The sequence below is a fragment of the Anopheles stephensi genome, chromosome X (genome assembly GCF_013141755.1).
Source record: "Anopheles stephensi strain Indian chromosome X, UCI_ANSTEP_V1.0, whole genome shotgun sequence".
Taxonomy (NCBI): domain Eukaryota; kingdom Metazoa; phylum Arthropoda; class Insecta; order Diptera; family Culicidae; genus Anopheles; species Anopheles stephensi.
Window position 1 is genome coordinate 4,900,861 of NC_050201.1, and position 25,211 is coordinate 4,926,071.

A 25,211-nucleotide genomic window follows, 5' to 3' on the forward strand; every position below is an offset into this window, starting at 1 on the left:
CACTTTCGGCTGCTCCAGGCTATTGGCTCCCACTTTCCATGAGCCCCCGGTCCCGTCAACCGTGCCACGGGTGGTCTAATTAACGCAAATGAGCCGAAATGGGAACCGTGTTTCTTTTTGTTTGCGTGTACCGTGAGCGCACGGCGAAAATTCCACCACAGATCTGACAGTGAGAAATTTATTGGTCGTAAAATCAATTGCTAAATTACCGGAGCTAACTACTCGCCAATTGGTTTGACGGGACAGTAGTAAAATTTGCACTAACACTGATTATCACGTCACCGCCATCAACGGCCGGACGCTTGGAAGAAGCGCTTAAAAATCTCCCACGCTCTGATGTTTCCCGGCCGCAGGACGTTCTTGCGAGGCGGGTTTTCCATATTTTCACTACGCTGGTTAGATATTTTATAATAACAGGCACGCTCGATCTGCCTCCCCTATTCGCACGCTATTTTTGGGGGCGGCGAGTAGGAGAGTTGATGCGATTGACGGAAGCTTATAGCACATGGTGCAATAGATCACACAAAGGTAATCACGTGCCCACGTAGTACTGACAAGCTTTCCTATTTTTCCCTCGACGCAAGTATTTACCACGGAAACTTACGTCCCGTGGGGCCGCCGCATAGATGCCACGGAGCTGTCTATTATTGCGGAAAGAAATAATAACCAAACGAAAACCTGTGTGGAGCACGGTGACTAATGGGCATGCATTATTCATGTACGGCGAATGTTTTCTCGGGCGATTGCTATTTTCGGGTGTGAATTTCGTCACCGTCAACTGAGCCTGAGCCATCAGCTAGCTATCGTGCGTTCGGCTGACAGCGACTGACAGGCGGTCTTAGTGGCCAGGCCCAAAAAATGCGCAAAGGTGTGTCGCACGGGAAGCGGGCACATTGGGATTGAATTATCCTTCCATTAGACGACCAATTTTTGCACCGATCTATCGCCACCCATTGTCATCGCGGAGACGCATGGTGGGGCAGTGCACAACTCTTAGCGCTGGGTTCTGATTATTTTTTGCTTAATTCGTTGCATTAGGCACGGTGGGCGATTTTGACGATTTAATATGGTCATTTGAATATATCTTACAAACGATGTTTTCTTTTTATTGCTGGTATATTGTTCTTAAATGCCAATAGGGCAAAGCCGACCTTAATGAATAAAAAATTGGTATTGTTAGGAATACGGTTTTTTTTCGCTAGAAAATTGTATCTAGTAATATAATAAAAAATTTCTATATTCCCTATAAGAGGAGAAACCGCGTTTCAAAATTAATATTTCGGCACAAAAATTGACTTGGGCTGCCGATCCTGGCCTCCCTGAGCTTGGTTTACCCTTAACAAATTAGTAGCTCCGCGCAATTACCCTCTAGCGCATACCTGACGGGAAGGAATCATCTTCAAAAATCTACTTGACACTACAGTACGACACATCATGTGAGCATAGGTCTCAACTTGACATAATAATATCACAATGTTCTGGATGAATGCTCTGTAATATTCAGCATCTAATTGACACATCACTCTGTCAAGAGGCTTAGTTCAAAAATGTCTTACTTTGACCCTCACCGGCAGTGCATTGGTTCAGTGTGCAACCGGTACCGACTTCCGTGAGTCGGGCGCAAAACTTTGCGCTGCTGTGGCATCCCTATAATCAACCGACCAACCTTTCTTGCTTTCCCCCTCCTCCACCTCTCCGCCACAGTCCATCCACCTGCATCCCCCCCCCCCCATTCCCTCTTCCCCATCGTTCAGGCGCCATCTGATCGAGCTACAGTGCGCCTCGCTAGAGGCTAGTGAACGAGATTATAGGTTCGATAATCAGCTTCATCTCCCCCCCTCTTTCTCTTCCCCCCTTTCCCCACCCACTCACTCCCTTGCCCGGCATTGCCACAACGTGACAATTTCGCCGATCTGCCTGCGGTGCGCTAGTTAGTGGCCCCCGACCAAAACCCAACCCCGCGACTGGCAATTTATTTCGCCTGCAGCCCCTACAGCCCGGGCAGTAAAAGGTTTGCGTCACAACCCTGGAGGGAGGGGCCGAGGGAAGGCAATCAGAGGTGAAGAGTATAAAAATGCACCGGCGGGCCTGCATTTGTGTGAACGTGCCGGAATGTGTGGTTTTAAAAATCGTTAGACAACACTATCACTGCGGCACATTATTTTCACATTGCGCGGGTCGCAAAATACACCACCACGACCACGGGAGAAGAGGACACGATGGGTGACGGGGGAGGGGGAACTGCAGGTTCGATTCGGTGTGTGTGTGTATGTTATATAAGCATTAATCGTTCGGTTTGGCTAGTTTTTGCTGCTTTTTTGTTGTGCACTGTTTTCTATAGTGTGGTGTTTCTATTTTTGCTGCTTTGTTTACGATGTCAAGTGTGCATTGTGCGGTTGTGGACAAAACAAAACTAAACCATAGCAAAATGTGCCACTTCAGATAAGCGAAAGCGCGCGCGTGTCTGTGTGCCAAGTCTTATCGACACACAGCCACGCGAGAGCGTGGATTGTTTTGCCTACAAAATTGGCTGTGAATGATTGGTGGCGCTTCGGGGGTGCTCTCGCCGCCGGTTACCTTACGCCAGCCAGCCAGCCAGCCAGCCAGCGAGCCTTCCTGTCGGTAACGTAACACCCGGGGCCCGGACAACCAGTGCGGAACTGTTACTGGCTGGCGCAAGCTAACCACCGCAGGTGCATGCACCGCAGTGCAAAGTGCTCGATATACTGCCACGTAAGAACGTCGTGTATTGCTACAGTTTCATGTGGAAAAGTCATAGCAAAATCAGTGTTTCTTTTTTAAATAAAATATTAAATGTCAAAAAAATGCGGGCCGGGTTCGTAGCTTACGCTAGCGTTGAAATCGTTTGTGAATAAAATCAATCTAAAGCTATTTTGGGAACGGTTCCGAAGCAGTACTTAGTTTCTCCTCAAGGGTATCCGATTTAAACCTTCCTTTTGAAACGGCCAAACTAATCCCACGTGTAGCGTCCACCACGATTAAACTCAGGGTTACTATAATAAAATATTTCTTTTATCAAACTAGAGCAACACGAATTGGCTACAACACCAAAAGAAATTCAAACCCCGAAAACGCGATTAGCAGTACAAATTGCTCTCCCGTGTGATGAAAACTTACCGTACTAATTAACATCAACTTCGGGATCGCTTAACAGTGCGTCTGATTTGTCACACGCGCACGCACTTGGCAGTAGTTGGTTGTTTCACACATCGGTTGCAAAATCAACACAACCAGCTGGTCAAACACACACCAGCAGTAGCTACTTCGTGGCAAAATCTTCTTTGCTGCAGTTGCATTTGTACAACCCTTTCCCTCTCCCCCCTTTTTATCCTCCTCATCTACACAACGCGGCTCATAATTTGTGCAAATTGCTCGATAATTATCGCTGTAATTGCTCACCGGCTACGGTGCTAGACCATGGCGTTGGATGGTGATTTCGTCACAAATGCACCGCTTGTTTTTTCTTTATCTGGAGAAAGAGCAAGAAAGTACGAGAGAGAGAGAGAGAGAGCTTTTTCCTTTATAAGACGTTAATAAGTTTAGTCAACAAAAAGGCCACGGAAGGGAACGCACCTATCCTTCTCCGTGGTTCAGCTCTGGTCGCTGAGGCGCGAAAAAGTTCGTCCGTCAATCGTCGAAGATGTCGAAGCCCTCGGCTGACCATTCTTCGCTCCCCTTCCTCCCCTTTCAACAGTATGTTATGGCAACGGACGGATGCGGATGCGATTGAAACGTTCTTTATCTTGCTTAAGACACCGTGCTCACCTCCCCCCCCCCCCCTCCCATTAGCTCATTCGTGACCTTCGAGACTCTTCCGGACGAAGTTTTGCGGGAATGTCTCGGTGCGCTGGTGTGAAGATCTAGAGGCTCAAACTTGAGTGAGTTCATTGAGGAAAAATTTGTCTTATGAAATCTGCCGAGCTGTCCGGTCTGACCTGCGATGTCACCCTTTGGGGCAGGTTCACCAGGGTCGGCGACATCTCCTCTATGGGATATTTAACCACAGAAAGAAGGCACCCTTCGCTTGTTCGATAACACCTCATTCCTGGTGTCGTTTATGGCTGGGTTACAAAACGTGTCTTTTGCCACTGTGACACCTATAAAACAGTAGAAACCTTAGTCAATAGCGGCGACAATCACCTTCGCTGGTTCACCCACACTTTGAAGAACGGCAGCAATTTACCTGAAATTGTCGTACGGTTAATTACCACGAAAATTTTATTTCTTCCCGTGTGATGAGTGTTTTTATCGGTCTCCCGCTCTCTCTCTCTCTCTCTCTCTCTCTCACACACTCTCTGTCAGTCTTGCAACATTCGGTCTGCAAAATCTGCGACCAAACGTGTCAACATTCACAAGGACACACAGCGTCTTTTGCACGCTCGTGCCGCCCTACCATTCCCTTTCGCTTGCTAACCTTCAAATCGGTGGCGGTACGTTCGGTGGCGGTGCGCGCAGCTCATATGCAACGTCCATAAATGTTTGGCCCTGTTTTGCGATACCAAGCGAGCAGCACTGCGTCCAGTCCCCAATGTTCGATTAATTGAATTTTAACCGTCATGCACACACACACACACACGTGACACGCGACACTCATATCGTACGTTTGCCATTTTTTCCTTCCATTTTAGGACAGCCCGTAGCAGTAGCCGTTTCCGTTCAGGCGAGGCCGCCTGTGTGACGTGTGCGAAAGGAGCGAAAGTCACATCCATCCGCCATTTGCATCTGCCTGCGATTCGTGCAGCAGCCGGGCGCCCGGTACCACCGTCAGTCGTTGTCGATCCTGCAACGTGTAACGTAGTCGTGGCGCGCAGTTGTTGGATGGTTTTGTTTTGCGGTGCGTGATAAGACACCAACTGGCACCGAAAGATGGCGCACCAGTAACGTAACGCCGTACGTGACAATCGCTCGTCAGCAGGATGGCGGATAGTGGGGCACCAGGGTCGGTGGCGAGTGGTGGTGGTGGTGGTGGTGGGCCACCGAACCGTGGCCACCCAACAGGGACGGTCCAGGTTCCGGCCGCTGGAGGACATCTGGTATCTCATGGACGGCCGGTACATCCGGGTGCAGCTCCACCGTCCCATTCCACCATATCCAAGCCGGCGTCTAATTCGGTAAGTGTGTTGGAAGATATTGCTAGTAACAGTTTTAACAAAATGTCACTTGGGTAATTGAAGTCATACTAAAACTCGGAACCTTCTGTCACACTCAAGTGTTGCGCAAAAGATCGCCAGAACACCTAATCGGTATTTCCCGTTTGACTATCAGCGAGCTCGAGAGCTCTTCTTCTGTTTTGATATCATAACCTCAAACGGTCTTACGCCTCTCATTTCTAACTTGATATGCCTTGATATGCTTTTATCAGTGGCTGTATAGCCGGAGTCTTATCAAGCGTACAGTAATGTTTGTACTGTGATAGCACAAAGTATTCTGTCAGCTTAAACGATACGGAGGTAACTGATGTCGCACAGAATATCTTGAGGGGCCTCAGACACATTTACCGCTTCCTGGATGAAGTAGAACCCTCGGCCAGAACACAGCCAAGATTACTGGTAGGCATGTAGGATGGCATTTGGCCACAGTTTATCGCGTCAGAAAACCTCAACGCAATGGTTTAATTAATTGCCACCCAGCGAATAAACACCCCGGAAGTGGAAGTCCCTAGGGCCGTTGTTTGGTTTGCTGGAGACCCAAAGGCTTGTCTTCAATGACGCTGATGTTAAAATGACTACCGTAGCGTAGGTCGCGATTTTGAAGAACCACGTACTTCTCTGGGTGAAGGCCAACTTCTTTGAAGTTCAAACCGGTGATCTTCATGGTTCAAGTCTCGGTGCCGATGGGATGTCCAAATCGTTTTTCATTCGATTACAATTATTTCTTTCGTCCATTCAAAGAGCCTCAGTCCAGCTACGATCTTAATCTAATTAGATTGATCACAAAATAAAGCACGGAGACTGTCTCGATTAACGCTGCAAAGCCTTGGAGCAGAACATTCGCTCACGTAACATCACTATTACATCATTAGGACCCCCCCCCCCCCCCTCGGTTTTTGTAGCGAGAGCGGAAGCGGAAGTGTGCCACCGACGAGGAGGTGATGCGCGTACGTGCGTGTGTTTGTAGCTTCCGGATGCGTTTATGCTTCGGCGTTGGCTACCGGTTACTTTGATTGTGCTTCCTTGTACGGCACAAGACCATATGGCGATAGAGTGTATGTTCGGTTGTGATTATTGGGTTAGACTATCGGAGTTCCGAATGCTGGTTGTAGTTAATGCAGACAACATATTTTATGCGCCTATAAGTATGCTCTTTTCGGTTACATTTACGCTTATTAAGGTCTGTAAAAGTTTGGTCCGCCAGCTAATATTGTTTGGCCTGCGGAAATGGTATAAGTTCTGATTGCCGAACTACATCTCAACATGAGGTTCAAACTTACAACACGTCCAAAGTTTTGAGCTAGGCGCATATTTTAGTGATTCTTCGATAATTGCTGGTCAATGATTGACAGTCTTCTTAAAAAATTGGAAATAGCCAAACAAAATTTACTAAAAACAAGGAAGAAACCACAAGAAACTGTAAGCTTAGATTACAGCGTATTGCTATAGTATATCAGGACTTCAGTAGCTATAGCCTCAGCAGGTGACATCTATCTTCAAGCTCGCCAATACGATCGATCCATCAGTTTATTGTTCAGTTTTACGCGTATATCTTCGCAAAAATACTGATTGGTTCATCGTTCAGTGGGGTTTGTGAAGCCCTATAAAATGTTGCAGATGCTCCTTTTATAGCATGTGAAATCTATAATTCGCAAATTCGCGTACGCTTCACTTGGTGAAAGTATTAGTATACTGAAAGGCTGCTTTAAAACACTGCTACAATGGGACGGGTGTAATGAGAAACAGAAACGAATTAAAACCATTGAAAGATATTATCCTCCTCAGCTGTGAAAAATGCATGGCGTAACATCACGCTGCAGTAAAAATTTTGCACGCTCATTCTCCAAGCGACTAGTGGTAGGGAGCAAATGAATTCGTTCCGGTAGAATACAATTTTCGGACAGCAAAACTTTCTCGACACCAGCTAATATTGATGGTTTCGGTTAAATAAACATCGTGACGAAGCAGCTGGTTGCAATTTTGGCAATGAATTGTGCAGGCAACCGTTCCACCAGGGGCTAGCAAATATCGGCACCATGTCCGAGCAGCAGCAGACCGGTCGATCTCATCCGGCAGCTCGGTTGTGCAAGCGCTAATAGCACCACAATGAGCATCATCAACGGGTGACAATTTATGGTGTTTTGTGACGGTTGGCTTGTAAGCAGCAGGCATTATCGTCGGGCGGTTCATAACCAGAATTGTACTACCAGCAGATGATAGTAGGTCCGGTAGAAAATCGGAAAATCGGATCGCCCCATCACCGGTCGGCCAATTTCGAGATGCACCAGAATTGTTTGCGACGCAACTAGCGAATCGCAAGGGGCCAGTAAATAGCACTCACAAAAAAAGCACCATTCGACTCCGGGCGTCTTACTTGCTACGCCTAAGCACAGATGGTGTTGAAGTACAAAATTAGAAAATCAAAATTGTAATCTTAGCACTCTAGAGCTCTCGGTGCTGGGTAAGGTGAAATTATTGCTCGACTTTCCATCCAACAGCCTACAGTGGGATGGATGGACGGACTGATGGCAGTCGGTACGATGGTAGTACAAAACACCGCTTGACGGTGTCATTCTACTGCGGCTATTGCGTGTTTTGCCAGCACGGATCACGGTGCAGCAACGCCCCTACGCAGTGAACCACAATATACTCCTACTATTGGAGAAAGAGAAATAGAATTGGGTTAAGCAAACACCACTACTTGCCTGAACACCCAAAAAACATCTTGTTGGCGCCGAAATGGCGGGATCCTCTTCAACGCCCTTTACTGAGCTGAGGAGTAAGTGTAGTTTAGGCGAGAAGCAGTACTCCACACACAAAAACACCACAACCAAGAGCGTCGTGCATTTTTGCGTGAGTGTGTTGTGTTCTACACCATCCCAAAACCGAGCAGCAGTATAGCAACACAGATTTTAGGACTCGGTCCAGGTCCAAGTAAAGTGCCCTTGGTCCAGATATTGTTATTAGCCGTCATTAAGAATTGATTTTCACAAATAACAACTCCCATGATGGCTTGGGAAAGAAAGGTCCTCTCTCTCTAGGTGAGATTCGATCTCACAGCACTTACCTCCCTGTTGATAAGCTCACGACGTTACCAATAACGCTATCACCGCAAACAGGTAGACGGTTGCTAATAAGCGCAATATAAGGCAGGCAATCATGCGGCCTCAAAACCCATCAGAAAAAAAAACAGAAGCTGCTGATAATGAACATGAAGCGCATGATGACTTCATACATTCCACCAGTCTCTCGTTTCTTCCCCTCCTCCTTCTCCTTCGCATCGCACTTCCCGGCAGTTTCGTTATCTTTTATTATACTATCGCTTGGAGCTATGTGCTGTGTGTGTGCGTGCTAAATATCGATCGATGATACATCGTGGCACAGGGAAAGAATGTAAATCGTTGCACATTCTTTCGGAATGCCTATCGCTTGCTCGGGTTTTATTTCAATACACACTCAGAACATCGTTGTCGATTGCATCTTACCAGGACCGGGCGCTGGGCCTTGTGCAGCTACTAAAAATAAGTGTTTGGAAGCATAATTCGGCCGCCTTGTAGCGGATGTGTAATGCAGTGTGGGATTGAAGAGACGCTTCGTCCGCCTTACTAGCAAAGGTGCGTTACAGAGTTACAGCGTTTTTCCGTCGCCTCCTATACATGCGCTGAAACATTTTAAATCGTGGTGCGTGGATGCTCATTTAGTGAAATCATTAAGTGTGAGAGCTGTATTTCTTGAATATTCTTTTCGAAAAATCATACTAGCGAGAAAGATTTACACAAATCTTCTCGTGTCTCTTATCCAATGTTTCTGAACGTCTACCGTATGTTTGGAATAACGCTTCGAAATAAATTCGCCTCTGTGCCACCGGACAGCTACCGGGAAATTTGTTTCCACTCAGTTCTTTGATATAGTCCGGGCGGGCAGACTACACAGGAAAAGAACTCGCGCCTGTCTGAACATAACCTAGGATAACAAAAGCATCCCCATCCGCAAAGATCAGAGCGCTCTTATGCTAACACCAACATTGCCGGTGGTCAGGGCTAGACATCTTCCGCACGGGGCGAATGTGTCTTCCCATTTTGCGAAGCACATGTGCGCACAACCCGCATCTCTCGCTGCATCCAAAGATAGGTGTACGCTTTGGGGCAAACATAGATCGGGCAAGAGCATAGCTGTAGGTTAGCAAATGAGAAGATCGATGTTTTCTCCTTTATGTTTCATAACTCCCGCCAAGCGGTTAGGTTCGACCAAGATTGGTGCTGTTTGTTGATGGATAATGTTCCATACAGATGATGTTGCACCTCCGAATACCTAGAGTTATGTTATCGTTTACTACTTGGTGCAAGTTCTATCAGTGTGGGAGAGCATTCTCTAAAGTTCTTCAAGACAATTTTTAAGACCAAAAAGCCATCTTGGGTGGTTGGTATCAAACGAAAACTTTCCAAAACATTCTACCGAACACTTTGATTTCGCCCGGAAGCGTTGATTCTGCTCAGTTCTTTGAAACAGTCCGGGCGGGCAGACTGCTAAGAACCTTAGCTAAGATAACAATATCATCCTCATCCGCAAGATCAGAGCGGTCTTGTGAGCACATTGTCGGTGGTCAGGGCTAGACATCTTCCGCACGGGGCGAATGTGTCTTCCCATTTTGCGAAGCACATGTGCGCACATCTCGCATCTCTCGTTGCATCCAAAGATAGGTGTACGCTTTGGTGCAAACATAGATCGGGCAAGAGCATAGCTGTAGGTTAGCAAATGAGAAGATCGATGTTAGGCGGCTAGATTCGACCAAGATTGGTGCTGTTTGTTGATGGAGAGTGTTCCATACAGATGATGCTGCAAGTCCCATTGATAGGCACGACCTATCAGTGTGGGAGAGCATACAGAGTTATAGTTTTTTTGGGCCTGTCATATTCTTGTTTAGGCTTCTCTGAAGTTCTTCAAGACAATGTTTAAGACCAAATAGCCATCTTGGGTGGTTGGTATCAAACGAAAAAATTCCAAAACATTCTACCGAACTCTTTGATTTCGCCCGGAAGCGTTGATTCTGCTCAGTTCTTTGAAACAGTCCGGGCGGGCAGACTGCTAAGAACCTTAGCTAAGATAACAATATCATCCTCATCCGCAAAGATCAGAGCGATCTTGTGAGCACATTGACGGTGGTCAGGGCTAGACATCTTCCGCACGGGGCGAATGTGTCTTCCCTGTGGCGAAGCACGCGAATCGTTCGTCGATACATCAAACACTAGAACGCACATCAGTCACATCGAGCGGGTTGTAATTGTTTTCGAACCTTTTTTTTTAATTACTATTATCACGTCGCGCGGCTTTTTAGTTCCCTTTTTTTTGCTGTACACGACTGCTACGACAAATGCAGTTGCGGCAGCGCGCGCACATTGGCTGCAGATTGCGCTCCGCTGTCCGCTAATGAGTTATGAAAACAAATTTGGCCGCGTGTACGCCACAATACCGCGAACTGCACCGAGCAGCAGCGAACCGTGTGCACGGGTTCGCAAGAGGTCCGTACCGCCCGGCTGAACCCAAAACATGTGTGACGGAAATTAGCGGCAATCGTGTTGGGGTGCAGTGTTGCTGCGAGCTACTTCAAACAGCTTGAGCGTTTGTTTTTGTTCAAGATTTTGTTTTGTAAGTTGAAGCAAGAGATACGAGTCGATTCGCTACTTGCTACTGATATTGGATGCTCAGTAATTATTGTAAAGTTTTATAGAGAACCTTAACAACAGAAGGAAAGAAGTTTAAATAATGATTTAATTTTAATTACCTAATTAATTGTCAAAATCGTTTATTGATTTAAATATGACTCGGTGTACGGATATTAAATAATAATTAAAAAGGTTCGAAAGTTCTGGCTATGATCATTTAAAGAATTTCAGGTTGTTGAGTTAAAATATGACGCTATGCTTTAGAGTATTGGTTTTTGTAGATTTGTAGAATTTGCGGCTGGCTTGGCTAGAACTTCTGAGAAGAAATCTCTCTCTACGAGGGAACAGACCAGATATTCTAACGTCGTCTAGAGGTCCTCATCTAATGAGAGCAATATTAATATGCGCTACTATTCTAACCGATTTAAGGGATTTTAAGCACTCAGTGAAGAGTGCGGTCCGTTGGCCGAGGCGACAGCGGCGCCGGTCTTCACACGGCACCGGACCAAGGTTAAAATCTCATCTGGGACGTTTCTCTGTAGTTAAGAACTGTCTATCGAACTAAGCCATGCCCTAAGAGGTCGTTAGGCTAGGAAACAAAAAGAAAAAATGAGCTATCAAAATCATAATAATTGTTCTTAACACCTTGGAGGGGCGGTCCAGTATCCGAGACACGGTGGCTGACACACGGCAGGACCGAGGTACAAATCCCATCGAGACTGCTTTCTTCCTGTACACAGGGCTGACTGCTTTGCTGCGGGTAAAGTCAAGCCACAGAAAGCTAAAAACGGTAGGCCCCGAGACCTTTCGGGGTTGTAGTGCCAAGGAAGAAAAAAAAGAAGAAAACCTTCGAAGTACAGGTTCTCATATAGCGTTGAAAAAAAAATCTAATTTAAATTAGTTATTGAGATTGTTGTATTACAAGATAATTAAAGACACCAAACGCGGGTCCAGCATATGAGCTAAGTTGCTTTCGATATTTTAATAAGACATGCTTAAAATCCTGTGCCATATTCAACAAGAGCAAATGTTTACTTTGGGGGTTTGAGAGCAAAGATTTGCTTACTCGTATCTGTGCTTAGAAATAAAATGAGATTGAGTTGTGATTCGACTTTGTCCATCCTGTATTGTGTTCATTAATTAGCCACAAACGATTCAATCTGCTCTGGTTGCAGACTTTTGATAACCATTCGCTTATCAAACTTCCCGTACTCGTATGACACACCTCAAACAAAGAGTGTCCTCGAATAGTTCGCTGGTAACTCTTTTCCTGCCCAACCCGATGCTCATATTACACGTACACGCACATGCCGATTGATGCTGCGCGCGTGTTTGCCTCCGCTGCTGCTTCGGGAAGACCAGCCACGACCCTTTATTTTTTGCACTTCTCCTATTTTGCTCTCGGATGTAGGATGTTGCCGAGGATTTGAGCAAGCTGAAGCAGCGAATTGTAGTAACATCAACAAAAAAAGTCCCATCACTCGCACTATCGTGAAGTCCCGGGAAATAGTTCGCGCTGCTCGATACACAGGAAATCACGATAGTAATGTGAGCGGTAGAAACATGCGCATAGATCCATCTACAGACACACACACGGGAAGAGAGAGAGAGAGAGATAGATAGATGTGGAAATACACCAGCTTCAGAGCGCGCGCGCGCGTCCGCTCGTACAGGCCCAGGATGGGGAAGGCGCGGCGATCTGGAGAAGGCGCAACCAGATGGGCCGATGGGCGGTACGTCGCAGGGTTTGAATGAAGTTCTTGAACCGATTGAGTAGCGCGATCCGTTCAGTCGATAGTCGACACAGCTGGAGGAAAGTTCTTCATCCCGGGCAAGTAGTGAGCTGAACCCCCTCTGCGAGTCCGCACACTTCTGTTCTGCCATTCAGTGTTTGGAGTGAAAGAGTTGTTGAAGGCCTCCTGTTCCTGGATCCTGTGAGCCGGTGCTTCCCTGTGAGTTGTGCACTTTCCCGTGTGTTCTAGCGTTCTTTGGTGGCTGTTTTTTTTGGTTTTGTTTGGTTCGTGGACAAGTCGTGTAGTGTTGCGTGTTAAGCGATGGGTAAGGTACTGTCCTGCTGTTGCTGCAAGCGTGAACCCCGGCCGGCACCGATCGGGGACGATAGCCCACTGTACGAAACGATTTTGCCGATGACACCGCTGGCCACGCCGGTACTGCCGCGGCGCGGTCCATTGCCGCTACCGCCCGGCCGGGAACTGATTTCGTCCTCGGACGACGAGTCGGCCGACGTTACGGTGGCCGTTTGGAACCCTTCCTACGACTATCTGGAGCGTTACGACGCGTTTCGCATCGAGAACCCGGCGTTCCATCGGTTGCTTCTGACGCGCGACGACTTCGTCGTGCAGTTCGCGTTCGTGGCCGTGTCCATTGTTGACCCGACCGACCGTTTTGTGCTGGGCGATCAGCACGAAGAGGTACCGAGGAGGGTGTTGTCCGTTGCCCACTCGTAGCGAGGAAAAGACAAATCTGTGTCCCTGTTTTCGGTCAAAATCTGCAATCAATCAGTCATCAGTGTCAATCAACCGTACGGTTGTTGGAAAAAAAAAATTAAAATTAAAAAAAAAATTTAATGAAGCTTTGTAAGCGATTTGGTATCGTTTTTGTTTTTGGTTTTGAGTTTGTTGTTTTTTTGGGCAAGTTTGGCAAGTTTGACAGATTGGTTTGCAGAGTCAAAATTGTTTTTGTTTTGTGCATGCAGCTTCCGTTTGTGGATGTTTGTCCCTTCCTCCCAGCAAAGTGTTCCTGTGTGTGTGCCGTACGCCTGTATGTTTGTTTCGCTTGACGAGGACTCTGCATAACTTGAACCGCAAGATATTAGGATCGCTTCTGATAAGGACAGTCGCTGAGTCTCGATTATCTCCCCCACCCCACTGTTCGGGGTTTTGATTTCATAATTTCATAATCGAACAAGATGCCCCTAACCTGTCCTACCTTGTGGACATCTTGGAGTTCTTCCGATTCCGTCGCTTCTGTCTCTCCCTCACGCAACCTCAGAACACAACAACAAAACCCCCAATAATTAAGCTTCTGATTGTGGCATCCGCCAGCACAGTCGCCTAAGCAAGGTGTGGTGCGCGAGTGTGATAAAAGTGCGTGCGTGTGATGGGCTCTCGTCGCTACCCCCGAAAAAAATTCCGATCCAACGTTCCATGCATTGTAATACCAGCCTCGCGCCCGGAACGGCTTGGAACCAGTTCCAGCCACAAGTCAAACTTAGCCTCACCCCAAAGCCCGGTTGTATCCGTGCCCACGGCAAGGGTGTAACCACGATAAGCTTTGGTGTTATGCGCGTGTGTGTGTGATTACGACCAGACTAGAAGCGCAAGCCCCCGTTCGATGTTCCATCTTCAGCATTATTAGCTCACATTTTATTAGCTCTAAATGCGACCCCGCACTACTATTTCATCCACTGGCAGCGAATGGGGTAGCAGGACCTGTGAAACGAGCATAATCCGTCCACAACAGCGTCCGAGCACGGACGGGAGGGCAACCAAGCAAACCCGGGTTGACAATAAATTACTCCCGGCCTGGTCTGAGCAGTGAAACCGGAGGTGAAACCGACACCGGACAGAATCCTGCCCATTTTCTCGTGTTGTTTTGTGCTGCTGTTTAGCCGCTGTCGTGAGCAGTTGTCGTGGGTTTTTGGTCGCGTCGCGTCGTCCAAACTTGCTTGGCTATTTTTTTGTTAATTCTTTTCTCTCTGTCTGTGGTGGCAGTTTATTTGGGTACAGAGGTAAAGAAAAAAAAAAAAGCTTTTGGCAGTAGACTAAATTTCACTTCACCTACCCAAGTATAGGCACGTATCGGTGACGTTCCGGTGGCAGGACTTCCAAGGTCCTGCTGATGGCGCGTCGCGCCGTGTGGGCAATAATGGCTACGAATTGGTGGCGCTCTTTGCTGTTGTTGTTGTTGTGGGTCCCATCGCGTGACCCAATTTTTTGTTCGGGCGGGATTTGGAAGCAGTGCGAAGGTATGGATTTGCGCGCACGTAGGACTAAGCGTGGGTCCGCCGCAAGGATGCGTGAATGGCTTGAATGTAGGGGGCTCGTACGTCTAGTAAATCACTGGAGAATTTCATTTTGTACGAGAAGAGGTTCAACAACAGCAACAACAAAAAAATGCTGGTAATTATCCGGTAGAAACCATGCTCTTATATAATGACTACATACATTTTGCATCGGGCCCAAAGTACCCCGTATTCCCTGATTGCGGCGCATATTCCCGTCACGCCACTGATCCTTGACCGGTGTGAAACAATCGCACCATAAAAAGTGCCATACTCATGGCGACGGTTTGGAGGAGGTGAGCTCTCTTTGCTTTTTACAGCAAAAATTTACGATTAAACACACACAGACACACACACGCGGTGGCCCTTTCTTTTGTTTTGCCCTGTTCCGGTTGGATGGTGGTGATCTTTGATGTTGTGTCCTTCGATTGATCGCCAATCGCACAACACTGGTGGCTGCTACCGCTGCGAAGGCAATAAAATGCTCAAACGCGTAGATTGCACGATTTGCACGAGTTTAAACAAGTCGTAAAATCTTTTCCCCACACATCGCATGCTGATGATGATGCCGTAGGTAGTAGGTGCCGCCGTGTGTGTGTGTGTGTAGAAATCCGTTTTTGCGTCTTCCAGACATTTTCCTACGAATCGGAAAGATGAGATGAGCATTTTATATTATTTTATTCTTGTCCGATTTCTTTTTTCCCTCCCGCGCCCTTCACAACTGCATCCGTGAGGGGGGGGGGGGGGGGTGGAAGGGATACTTGCATCAGTTATTGAGGGGGGGGGGAGAGTGATGGTACGTAGCCGAACAAACCGAACATGCGTCTAAATTTAGCTTCGAACTGCATCCCTCTCGGATCGGTTGCAAATGGTGCAGTGAATGCAACGCCCCTCAAATGGTGTCGATTGTTAGGTTGCTGTCAATCAAGAAGTGTCGCGTTTTTTTTTTTAATTTCTTCCAAATGTTTTAAATCGGCAACTGAAAGCCCAAAATAAAGCGATTGCTATTAAATTCACCACTTTTCAGGGTGAATCGTGTTCGTCGCTTATGGCACTTTTTCAGTCTTTTTCCGTTCGGCCATCTTTGGTCAAAAGGCGGTTAATTTGAAATTCGGCAACGTGTAGTGACAGTTCAGGAAGATTGTTTTGTTGTTGTTGGTGTTTTGGATGCAATCCTCTTTACTTTAATTGCGTTTCCGTTCTGCGCGAGGATTCTCAGCGCAACGATTCGCCGATTCAATCGCGCACTTAAAATTGCTTTTTCGATTCGTCGAACAGGTCGTTAATCTCGACCTCAATTATCCTGGAACGTGCAATGCATGGAGCGTCATTTTTTTCCCCTGTCCGCTGTGTCCTGGTGTCGGATTTCGTTCGCCCTTTGCACACGGCAAAAGGTTTATTATGCAATTCACACACACACACACAAAAGCCACTGACCGGTGCGGTGTTGTAAAACAATAATTGTAAACAACATACCGGGGTGAACCGTAAGCAAGCTGACCGTTCAGATCGATACAATCAACATGCTCGGGGTGTGTGGATCGCTTATTGGATACTCACAATAAAATGGCGAGTCGCTAGCCGTACGGGTGCAGCTACCGTTTATGGCAGCCATTATCGTATTACGGCTCGCAATCTGAATTGTCGCAGCCTCCAGCACAGGTGTGTCTTGGCGTTTAAGTTGCTGGTAGTTGGTGGTGCAATTTGCAATTGCTTGTTGATCTGCTCTGGGTCGAACTTTGAAAAAAGATTTGAAGAACAAGGAATAGTTTTGGAGCCTCAAGAAGACGACAGCCTTTTCTCCACAGTTACAAGGCTCGCTTTAAGACATGCAGTGAGTTGTCGTACTTTTTTTTTTTTATTCATAAAGAACGGCCTGGCCGTATTGCTAAGTTGTCGTACTTGAAGCCTATTAAAGACTTGCAGTCGATCAGGTGACTTCTCGTCATTATTAGTAGTGATGATCAATTTGGAGCTAACTCGCCAAATACCGGGATTTGGTATCTGGAGTATCTTCGGTTATTACTCCGGCGTGGATTCAGAGTAAACTCTGAGTTGATGCAAGGACTTCGTAGAAGAGATATCGCTGATAAAACCTCATCAACTGGTGGCTAAGACCTGACCTATCCGTAGTTAAACGAGGACCTGAGCTATTATGATAAATACTTCCCCTTAAAATTTTGGTCCGCGTCAATGCTTTTGAAGTCCGGCTCCGTACTCCGACTCCATCTCCAGCGATTTTAGTAGCGAGAAGTCCAAGCCAGGCCATTCAACTTCCTTCGTTTAACCTCTAATGAGTTTTCAAGTGTAGGGTAGAGAATCTCCCCCGATATCGTTAAACATCCCGTTGGATCTCCTCAGTGTGTTAGAAGCGATTTTAAAAATCTTATCCGAAAAGCAGAAGTCCTCAACGTCCGCTGCTTTGATCGTAAAACCATACTAACCTTATTGTTGCTTATGTTGCTTTTAACACTAACAAAGACCGATTGTGTTCCTGTTGATACTCACAGTTTACACGTATTGTCAGCACTTGTCTTTCGTTTTCTAGGCACAAAAATAGGCGTTGTCATCAGATTTTCTTCCATTCCCTGTTTTTCCCCGTTCCTTCCGCAAGTGTTTGTACTTTTGTGTTCTCGCTTCGCTTTTGCATGCGCTCGATCGAGCCCGTACCCGTACTTGACATTTTATTACCGACCACGTGCATCGAATGAAAGAACTCCTTTTCTGACGCGTCCGGGTAACACATGTGTTACCGAAGGTCACGAATTTCCCTCACACAACCAATATGCATTAAAGCAAAACCCTTGATTGACTGAACTTTGAAGAGTTTGTGCTCGAAATATTTGTTTATTGAACAAGCGTGGAAAGCGTCCCTTAAGTTTGATGGTAACAGTTTAAGATTTTCAAACAAGCGTTTGTTTCCAAGTACCATTTTTTCAATATCATTAAAGATCTCTGTCGATGGGGTACTTGATTGCGAGCTCTGATGCTCTCAATTCTACGGTGTCGTAAAACGAATGCAACTCCATGCGTTAAATTACAATAATCCGATTCTTTTCAAACCTTCCGTACCGTACGGTACACCACTTCTGAGTCTGACAGTTTGCTTCCCATACTGAAACTAATTCGGTTGGGGATTATCTAGAACAATCCCCGGTTATGCTGCGGACCTTAAAAAATTGGATAGATGTTCTGCCTCTTGGGTCCAAGTTGAAGAGTCCCTCGATTTCTGACTGCACTGGATGTCTCCCAACACCTCGTGTTAACCTTTCCACTACCAAGACTACTCAAACAAAGCCCAACAAAATGAGTTTTGCATATGTCCGCTACTAACAAAATGCATCCGATACCCAAGTGACGTTGATGTTTTATTTATGCTAACAGCTCTAACATTCTGCCAACTTCCATCCACACCATGAACATCCTAATGACTTCACTTTCTTCTGCACGCGCAACACAGGTCATCGTCGGCGGTCTGGTAAACGGTCCGAGGATTGTGATCCTGCACCGTTATAATGGTGATTTCGGATTCACTCTGCGCCATTTCATCGTCTATCCTCCGGAGTCTATCACGGTAAGCTTTGCCTCATCTTTCCACCAAGTGTACAGTGGTAGTAAATCGATGCCTCTTCTATCCACCAGGACACTACGGTCAACCCGTTAACGATTGCGGGCGTGCTGAACTTTGTCCAGCCGATGGACACGGTGTTCGTGAAGAAGGTGCACCCGAACTCGCCGGCCCATCTGGCCGGCCTGCAGGAAGGTGACCGGTTGCTGGCGGTGAATGGCGTCCCGGTTACCTCCATACCGTACTCGCAGGTGGTGGCCACGATTCAGCAAACACCGAAAACGCTTACCCTTCAGGTGGTCCCGAAGAACTACGACATACTGCAAACGGTAAGTGGCGGGAAGGTTGCGATCTCGGCACGGTCACGGACACTAATCCGCACTCTATTCTCACCGTAGTTTTTCCGCGAAACTGCCCACAACCCGGAAACAAACCAGCGTCCGCAACCGCAGCAACCGTACGCACCGAAACCGGCGCTGATGGCGGCTGGCGCGTACCCAAAATCGAAAGCCGCCCCGCCGCCACCACCACCGCGCCACTCGCTAACGGTGGAAGGCGTACAGGAGAAGCAGGAATCGCTGTACAGTACGCTGCAGGAGATCGTGGCGGACAATGTGGTGCCGCCGCAACCGGGCCCGAAGGGTGCGGTAACGTTGCACGACCTGCCAAAGATACTGAACCATCCGGCTGGTTCCGCTACCGGTGTGCCGGTGGTTCCGCACCGTATGCATCTGCAGAAGCCGCTCGTACCGATGATCGCACCGAAACCGGTGCCGATGCCGTACGAACAGAACCATTTCATGAATCTCCACCATCAAGAGCAGCAGCAGGCGCAGAAGCAGCAGCAAGCGCTGCAGAAAACGCTCCCCCACAGTAAGGAGGGCGGTGAACCCTTCCCGGTCGCTGGGGACGTTGGTTATGTGCCGCTTGGCGAAGGTGACAGTGTCATCATGTCCCGGCTGCGCAAGAGTCTCGAGCAGAAGGAAGAGTTTCTGCGCCGTCCACCGGGTGCGGCTCAGGGTGCGTTGGCCGGCGGACCGATGGGACCGGCCCAGCCCACCAACAATGGGCTACCGGTGGGACATGACGTTCAGCAACGCGAGTTCTACGCGCGTCCGAACCGTCTGCAGAAGTCGGTGTGGCCACCGAACGCTCCCGCTGCCGGTGGATCGGCGGCGATGGTTGGATATGCGATGCCCGAAGGGAACAAAGCTTCCACCGGGGGTTTAGCATCTCCACCGGCCAACATCGTGACCTCGTCCCCACCATCCAGTACCGGCACGGTCAGCAAACCGAGCTCGAGCATCATGCTGCGGGAGCACGCGTCACAGCTGTCCGCGATACGGGAGCATTTCTTCACGAGCGGCATCGGTGGTTCGCTGCAGATGCCACCGAAATCGGCACCAGCATCGTTGGCGATTGCTCCGGTCGCCATCACGACGACTGACGGTCCATCGTCACCGACCGGGGGTGCTACGGTGCCGCTGTCACCGCACAGCATGCACGCCGTCTCGGAGAAGGCGAAGCTGTTCGAGTCGGGACGACCTCTGTCACCGGAAGGGATCGATCGGATGGATCTGTACAAGAGTGAACTGAGCCGGTAAGTAATTCGGGAATGACGACACACACACAAAAAACCAATTTCTTTAAAGTCCAATGTCACTTATAGAAGCTTTCTACTCGACAGGATTAACACGAAACAGGTCGTACCGAATGTGGCCGTGCGTAGGAAAGAATTTGAACTGAAGGCCGAAAGTACTGGCTGGCGCAAATCGATCGGTAAGCTTCGCGCGACTAACAATTCCAAGCCCAGCACCGTCTAATAACTCCCGCTTTGGCGTTTTTTTTTTTTTTTTGCAGAAGACAAGCCCCGATCGGTTAGCTCCGATTCGGAGTCACGGCGCACCCCGGTACGTCTGCGGTCACTCTCGGTCGAGTCGAACACTACGCGCGATTCGCGCCATTCGCTCGCCAGCACGCTAATGCTTACGAACGAACCGTACGAGCTGAACGACAAGGATAAGGAAAACCAGCAGCACCAGTCACCACCGGTACCGATGCTGCGCCAGAAGCCGATCCGGGACGATTCGTACCGCAATGCTGTCCGCAACTCGACAGGTAAAGTTACGCTGCGCAACCATGCTGCGGTCGGGTTTCTGAGGGAACGGAACGGGGTAGTGGATGTTCCAATGATTGGTTCAATTTCTGGTTCAGCATTCTGGTTGCAAGGCACTCCATCACCAGCAGCAGCAGCAGCATCGTCAACGCTTGGGGAAAGTTCGTCTGCTACGTCGGTTGCGTCGCTCGGTATGTCGGACGGTGAGCCAACCGGTATGGTACGTCCGATACCACCGGCTCGCACGTACGCCGCCGCTCACCGACAGCAGCATCCACTGTCGGCGGCCGATACGGAGCAGATGCGGATGAAGATGCACCACCGCAACCAGACGATTGTTGTGCTGCGTCACTTCCTCGCCGGAGACGGCGATGGTGGTGTGGATGGTGATGTGGAGATGTTTCAGCGTCCACCACTTACCTCACCATCGCTCGCACCACTCTCACCGCTTACGGTGGCATCGACCGTCACCAGTACCTCGTCGGTACCGCTCACGAATCTCGTAGCGCTGGACCATCCAATGGCAAGGGCTGCCACACCACCGACACCACCATCGACACCAACGACACCAACGACAGCTACACCATCACCCTTTCGCCCGGGGACCGGTCCGATCCGTCCGACGACGCTCAACCTTTGCACAGGTTGGCGCACTCTTACCTCGACTTAACCATTCGCTTCATCTCCTACCACGAGTCGTGTGTCGTTGCCCTACGGGTTTTTCTTTTCGATACCTTCGTTTTTGTAATACACACTAATCCATACACCTCCTATCGCAAGCTCTAACGTGTAACAAAAACTCGACCGCGCCCAGCTCTTCGCAGCTTGATGCGGAAGGTGATTCGCGTTGCATGTCTACCTACACTAACTGGATGCAGTTGATTTATAAAGGGCCTGGACACATTCAGTGTGAAGTCGGGATGTGTGCCGCACATGGTTCGCACCTTCTGACCCTCCGTAACTTCAATTGGTTGGCATGCTTCTCTAACCTCTTTACCCGCCCGGTGTGCGCCATTGCGTATCAGTGGCAACTGATCCCCAACTTCTTGCAACCTGACTACCGGTTGACTTACACTCGACTTGAACGCATTTAATACCACCGTTCTTATCTCCACCTAACTCTAACGTCGTTGCATGAACGTTCTCAGCGAGATGGCGTTACTCTTACCACACAACCGATCTGCAAATCTAACCAACCGCATCTTACCTACATAACAATAACAAGATATTGCACCTGACCTGACGCACCTTAGCTGATCGATCTGTTGCTGCCGCTTGTCTTCCGCCCAACAGATGGTTCCGCACCGCCGGTAGTGATGCGCCAGAAGCAACCGCACCATCCGCTACTGCCAGAGGACGATGAGCGTAAGATGCGCCGGATCTCGTACCTTCGGGCGACCGCACACGACAACCTGTTCCAGATGCTGGAAAGCGATCCGGACAGTAGCCCGATGTCGCTGCCACCGGCCGATACACCGGACACGGACGCAACGGAACCACCGGCCATCGAGTCACCGAGTCTGCCGACGACGGTACCGCACAGTGCGGCCGAAGATTCATCCGGACCGTCGGGCAAGATGCAACCGCAGCAGCTGAAAAGGTAAGTCGCTCTACTTCCTGCAGCAGCTCGATGCGGATGTTCCTGGTTCAACAGGAAGCAAAAACGGTTCTCTGCAGAAGTTCACAGGTTCCCCCCGGTCGCTCGTTCTCGGTCGCTATCCCTTCTGTGCCCTACCGGAAGTCTTCCATCTCACTCAAACGCTCTCTCCTTGGTACTTTTTCTTCCTCTCTCTCTCTCTCTCTTTCTCTCTTTTTATCTCTCTCTCTCACTCCATGAACACATGAACATTGATAACTGTGTGTGTTTTCGTTGATGTATGTCCAGTGCCTATCGTCCTTGGCGAAGGCCTCGTCTTACGACCGACATTAAACCGCTGCGACGTCTGTTCGAACCGAACCTATCCAATATGTCCACACTTCCAACAATTCTTGAAATCGAACCATCCGGACCATCCGCCGAAACGGGCGCGAAAAAGCGTGCCCGGTCCCGTCCTATCCCTCGCCCACCGCAAGACCACCGACACGACATGTACGACGACGCAGACGACGATAACGACGATGATGATGACGCCGACGACGACGAGGACCAGGTCGGTGCGACGTCCCGCGCCCGACCTGCTCCGCCAGCTGTCGCGAAGGGCCGTTCCGCTGCCCGGGTCACGACCACGCCGCTCGGGGCGGCCGGTGGTGGCCGACTGTTGGGGACGGCGGCGGGCAGCCTTGGCAACCTGCACGTCATCACCACAACGACGGCGGGCGGTGTCGTCACGCGCAACTACTTCTTCGCCCAGAGGTTCGCGCATCCTTTTAAAACCCCTCATCAATCCTTCCGACGCAGTCCACCTGTACATGAGCTGTATTGTGTGTTTTGTTGCTGTTGGCTGTTTTTATTTGTTCTATATGTTGTTGATTGGGATGTATCTGTTTGCCGTTATACATTTCCACACATCTACACCGTTTACACCTGCTGTTTATACTGATACGGATCGTACTAGGCCAGATTCAACGGCGATCGCTTGCTTGTGTTTGCTCTTTGTTTCTTTGCCTTCATTACACACCTCCCAGAAAGGACTGGAATATGTGACCTTCCGCCCTTTTCTATCCACATACCCCCCCCCCCCCCGCCCCCTCTACTCCCCGCAGGCTTGTCTTTTCCTTCAATCTCGAGCTGTCACAGCAGCCATCCGGCTCTTCTCATCCATCCAGTGCCATTAGAATCACATCATCCTCGGCTCATTTGTGCGAGGTTTGCCTCGCTTTCGCTGCACTCCCAAGTCTCAAGCACCCACGCAAGCATCCACAGCCCGCAGAAATGTGTTTACGAGTTGTATCAAGTCATCCTCAAATTGGTCACACGCGGCCTGCTGTGCTGCTGTCCCAGCCTACCGTGATGTTCAACAACCAACATTCTGCGCTTGCGGTCGTAAAACGAACTACCTCATTCCGGGTTTTGGATTAAAACGTTTAGTATTTTAATTGGCAGTCTAGTATTAACAGAACACTGTGTGTCCACTGTTTGCCAACCCGCTCCACACCTTGCCTTACCTGGAACGAGGTTTTACGAGCTTTGCTGATTGAAGATTTTATGCGACATCTCGCTGCACGGGCTGTAAATGCAATTGCCGCGCCGCGTCTGCCTTTAAGTGCCAATTTTGGTCCACCGGTTTTCGCAATAGCTCCGCAACGACATCTCGGAGTGGTATCGTGCAACCGAAAAGGGGAATCGTACCACCGGTAGGAAATCAGTACAGATCGTATATAATCGTCCAGCCCAAATCACCTCAGGAAGCCCTCAATATGTCAATATGATCGTATATAATCGTCCAGCCCAAATCACCTCAGGAAGCCCTCAATATGTCAGACCTAACATCTTCTTTCTCGTTTGTATATTTGTTCGCCTTTTTTTGTTTTGTCTGTATGTCAGATCATCTCATTAGGGTTGCGAATGCCAAATCAGGACACTCACACACACACACAAACACACACACGTTCATACATGCATGAGTTGACTGTGGATTGCGCCTGAAAAAAAAAACAGGGAGTTCGTCTATTGATTATTCCAAAGCTTTTACTCTTAAAGGGGGGGGGGGGTTCAATTAATTTGTGAGAAAGGTTTCTTTTACTTCTTCTCTCCATCTAACTCTGTATGTGTGTATCTGTATACATCGTACAGCTTCAAACATAACTCGGAATAAAACTCTTCAGCAGCCAGAACCTGCTTCTCATACTCATCCACATCTCATCTCCTCGCCTGGTGTTTCATATAAATGTGTGTACGTGTGTGTGTGTGTTTAAATGGCGTTGATTTGAGTGTATTTCATGCCAATTCCATTCCCCATCCTTGAAGTTTCAAGTTGTAGAATTTAATTCTGCTCCAATATGGTTTATTCTACTGCTCCATTTTGATGTTCCATCTCTCTCTCTCTCTCTCGTGCTCTCTCGCTCTCTCTCTCTCTTTCTCTCTCATACATGTGTATTATTCATCGTTCATCCCCACATCCTTCTCCCTTCTTGGTGTGAGAGTGTGTGCGTGTGCCTATTGCTGTTATCGCTGTTTGATAATGCTCTCTAGATGTCGATGCATGGACAACGTGCCTGTTGTCGTCCTTACCTAGTCGTAAATGATTTCTAATGCACTTTCCGTTTGCCTGTTGGTTTCCTCCCCCAAAAACATCGCTCTCCGCCGCAGCCATGGCACGAAGACGAAAGCTCTGGCACACTTCCGGGACGGGGCGGCCGACAACTCGGAACCGTTGGTGCGGGAAGGCGAACTGCACGTGAAGGTGACGCTCATCGATGGCAAGCGGTCGGCGGACCGCAGCTGGCGCACCGTACATGCGGAGCTGCGTGGACACCATCTGAAGCTGACGCTGGTGCGCGAGGGCAAAAATTCGAACCAGGTAAGCGAATTCTTCCAATCCATATCCGTAACCGAACCGCGTTTTACCATACTATTGCTCGTCCCCTCGATGACGGGGAAAAAGCAGCATTTACAGTTTTGCAATCCGGCTAATGGAACGTCGGGTGCGCCCAAGAATAAATTGCAAACGCGCGCTACCCGAGTAAAAGTGTGAAAGTCCAAGGATCTTTTAACGCCCATTTCCTTATG

The 25,211-nt window shown here is 48.6% G+C and overlaps 1 protein-coding gene across 8 annotated transcripts in view; it reads left to right on the top strand.

Annotated features, from left to right (window-relative positions):
• Positions 1–25,211, top strand: part of LOC118505862 — a 71,495-nt gene that overhangs the window by 26,467 nt on the left and 19,817 nt on the right. For 6 of the 8 annotated variants that reach the window (XM_036042260.1, XM_036042249.1, XM_036042270.1 and 3 more), the window contains exons 3-12: positions 4,650–5,132; positions 18,319–18,432; positions 18,501–18,755; positions 18,825–20,026; positions 20,114–20,205; positions 20,287–20,544; positions 20,641–21,186; positions 21,836–22,142; positions 22,428–22,895; positions 24,792–25,002. In XM_036042260.1, coding sequence (XP_035898153.1) covers positions 4,938–5,132; positions 18,319–18,432; positions 18,501–18,755; positions 18,825–20,026; positions 20,114–20,205; positions 20,287–20,544; positions 20,641–21,186; positions 21,836–22,142; positions 22,428–22,895; positions 24,792–25,002 — 3,648 coding nt within the window. In that variant the 5' untranslated portion in view covers positions 4,650–4,937. The remainder of the gene's footprint in view (positions 1–4,649; positions 5,133–18,318; positions 18,433–18,500; positions 18,756–18,824; positions 20,027–20,113; positions 20,206–20,286; positions 20,545–20,640; positions 21,187–21,835; positions 22,143–22,427; positions 22,896–24,791; positions 25,003–25,211) is intronic. The other 2 variants (XM_036042306.1, XM_036042316.1) reach the window with 2 other exon arrangements.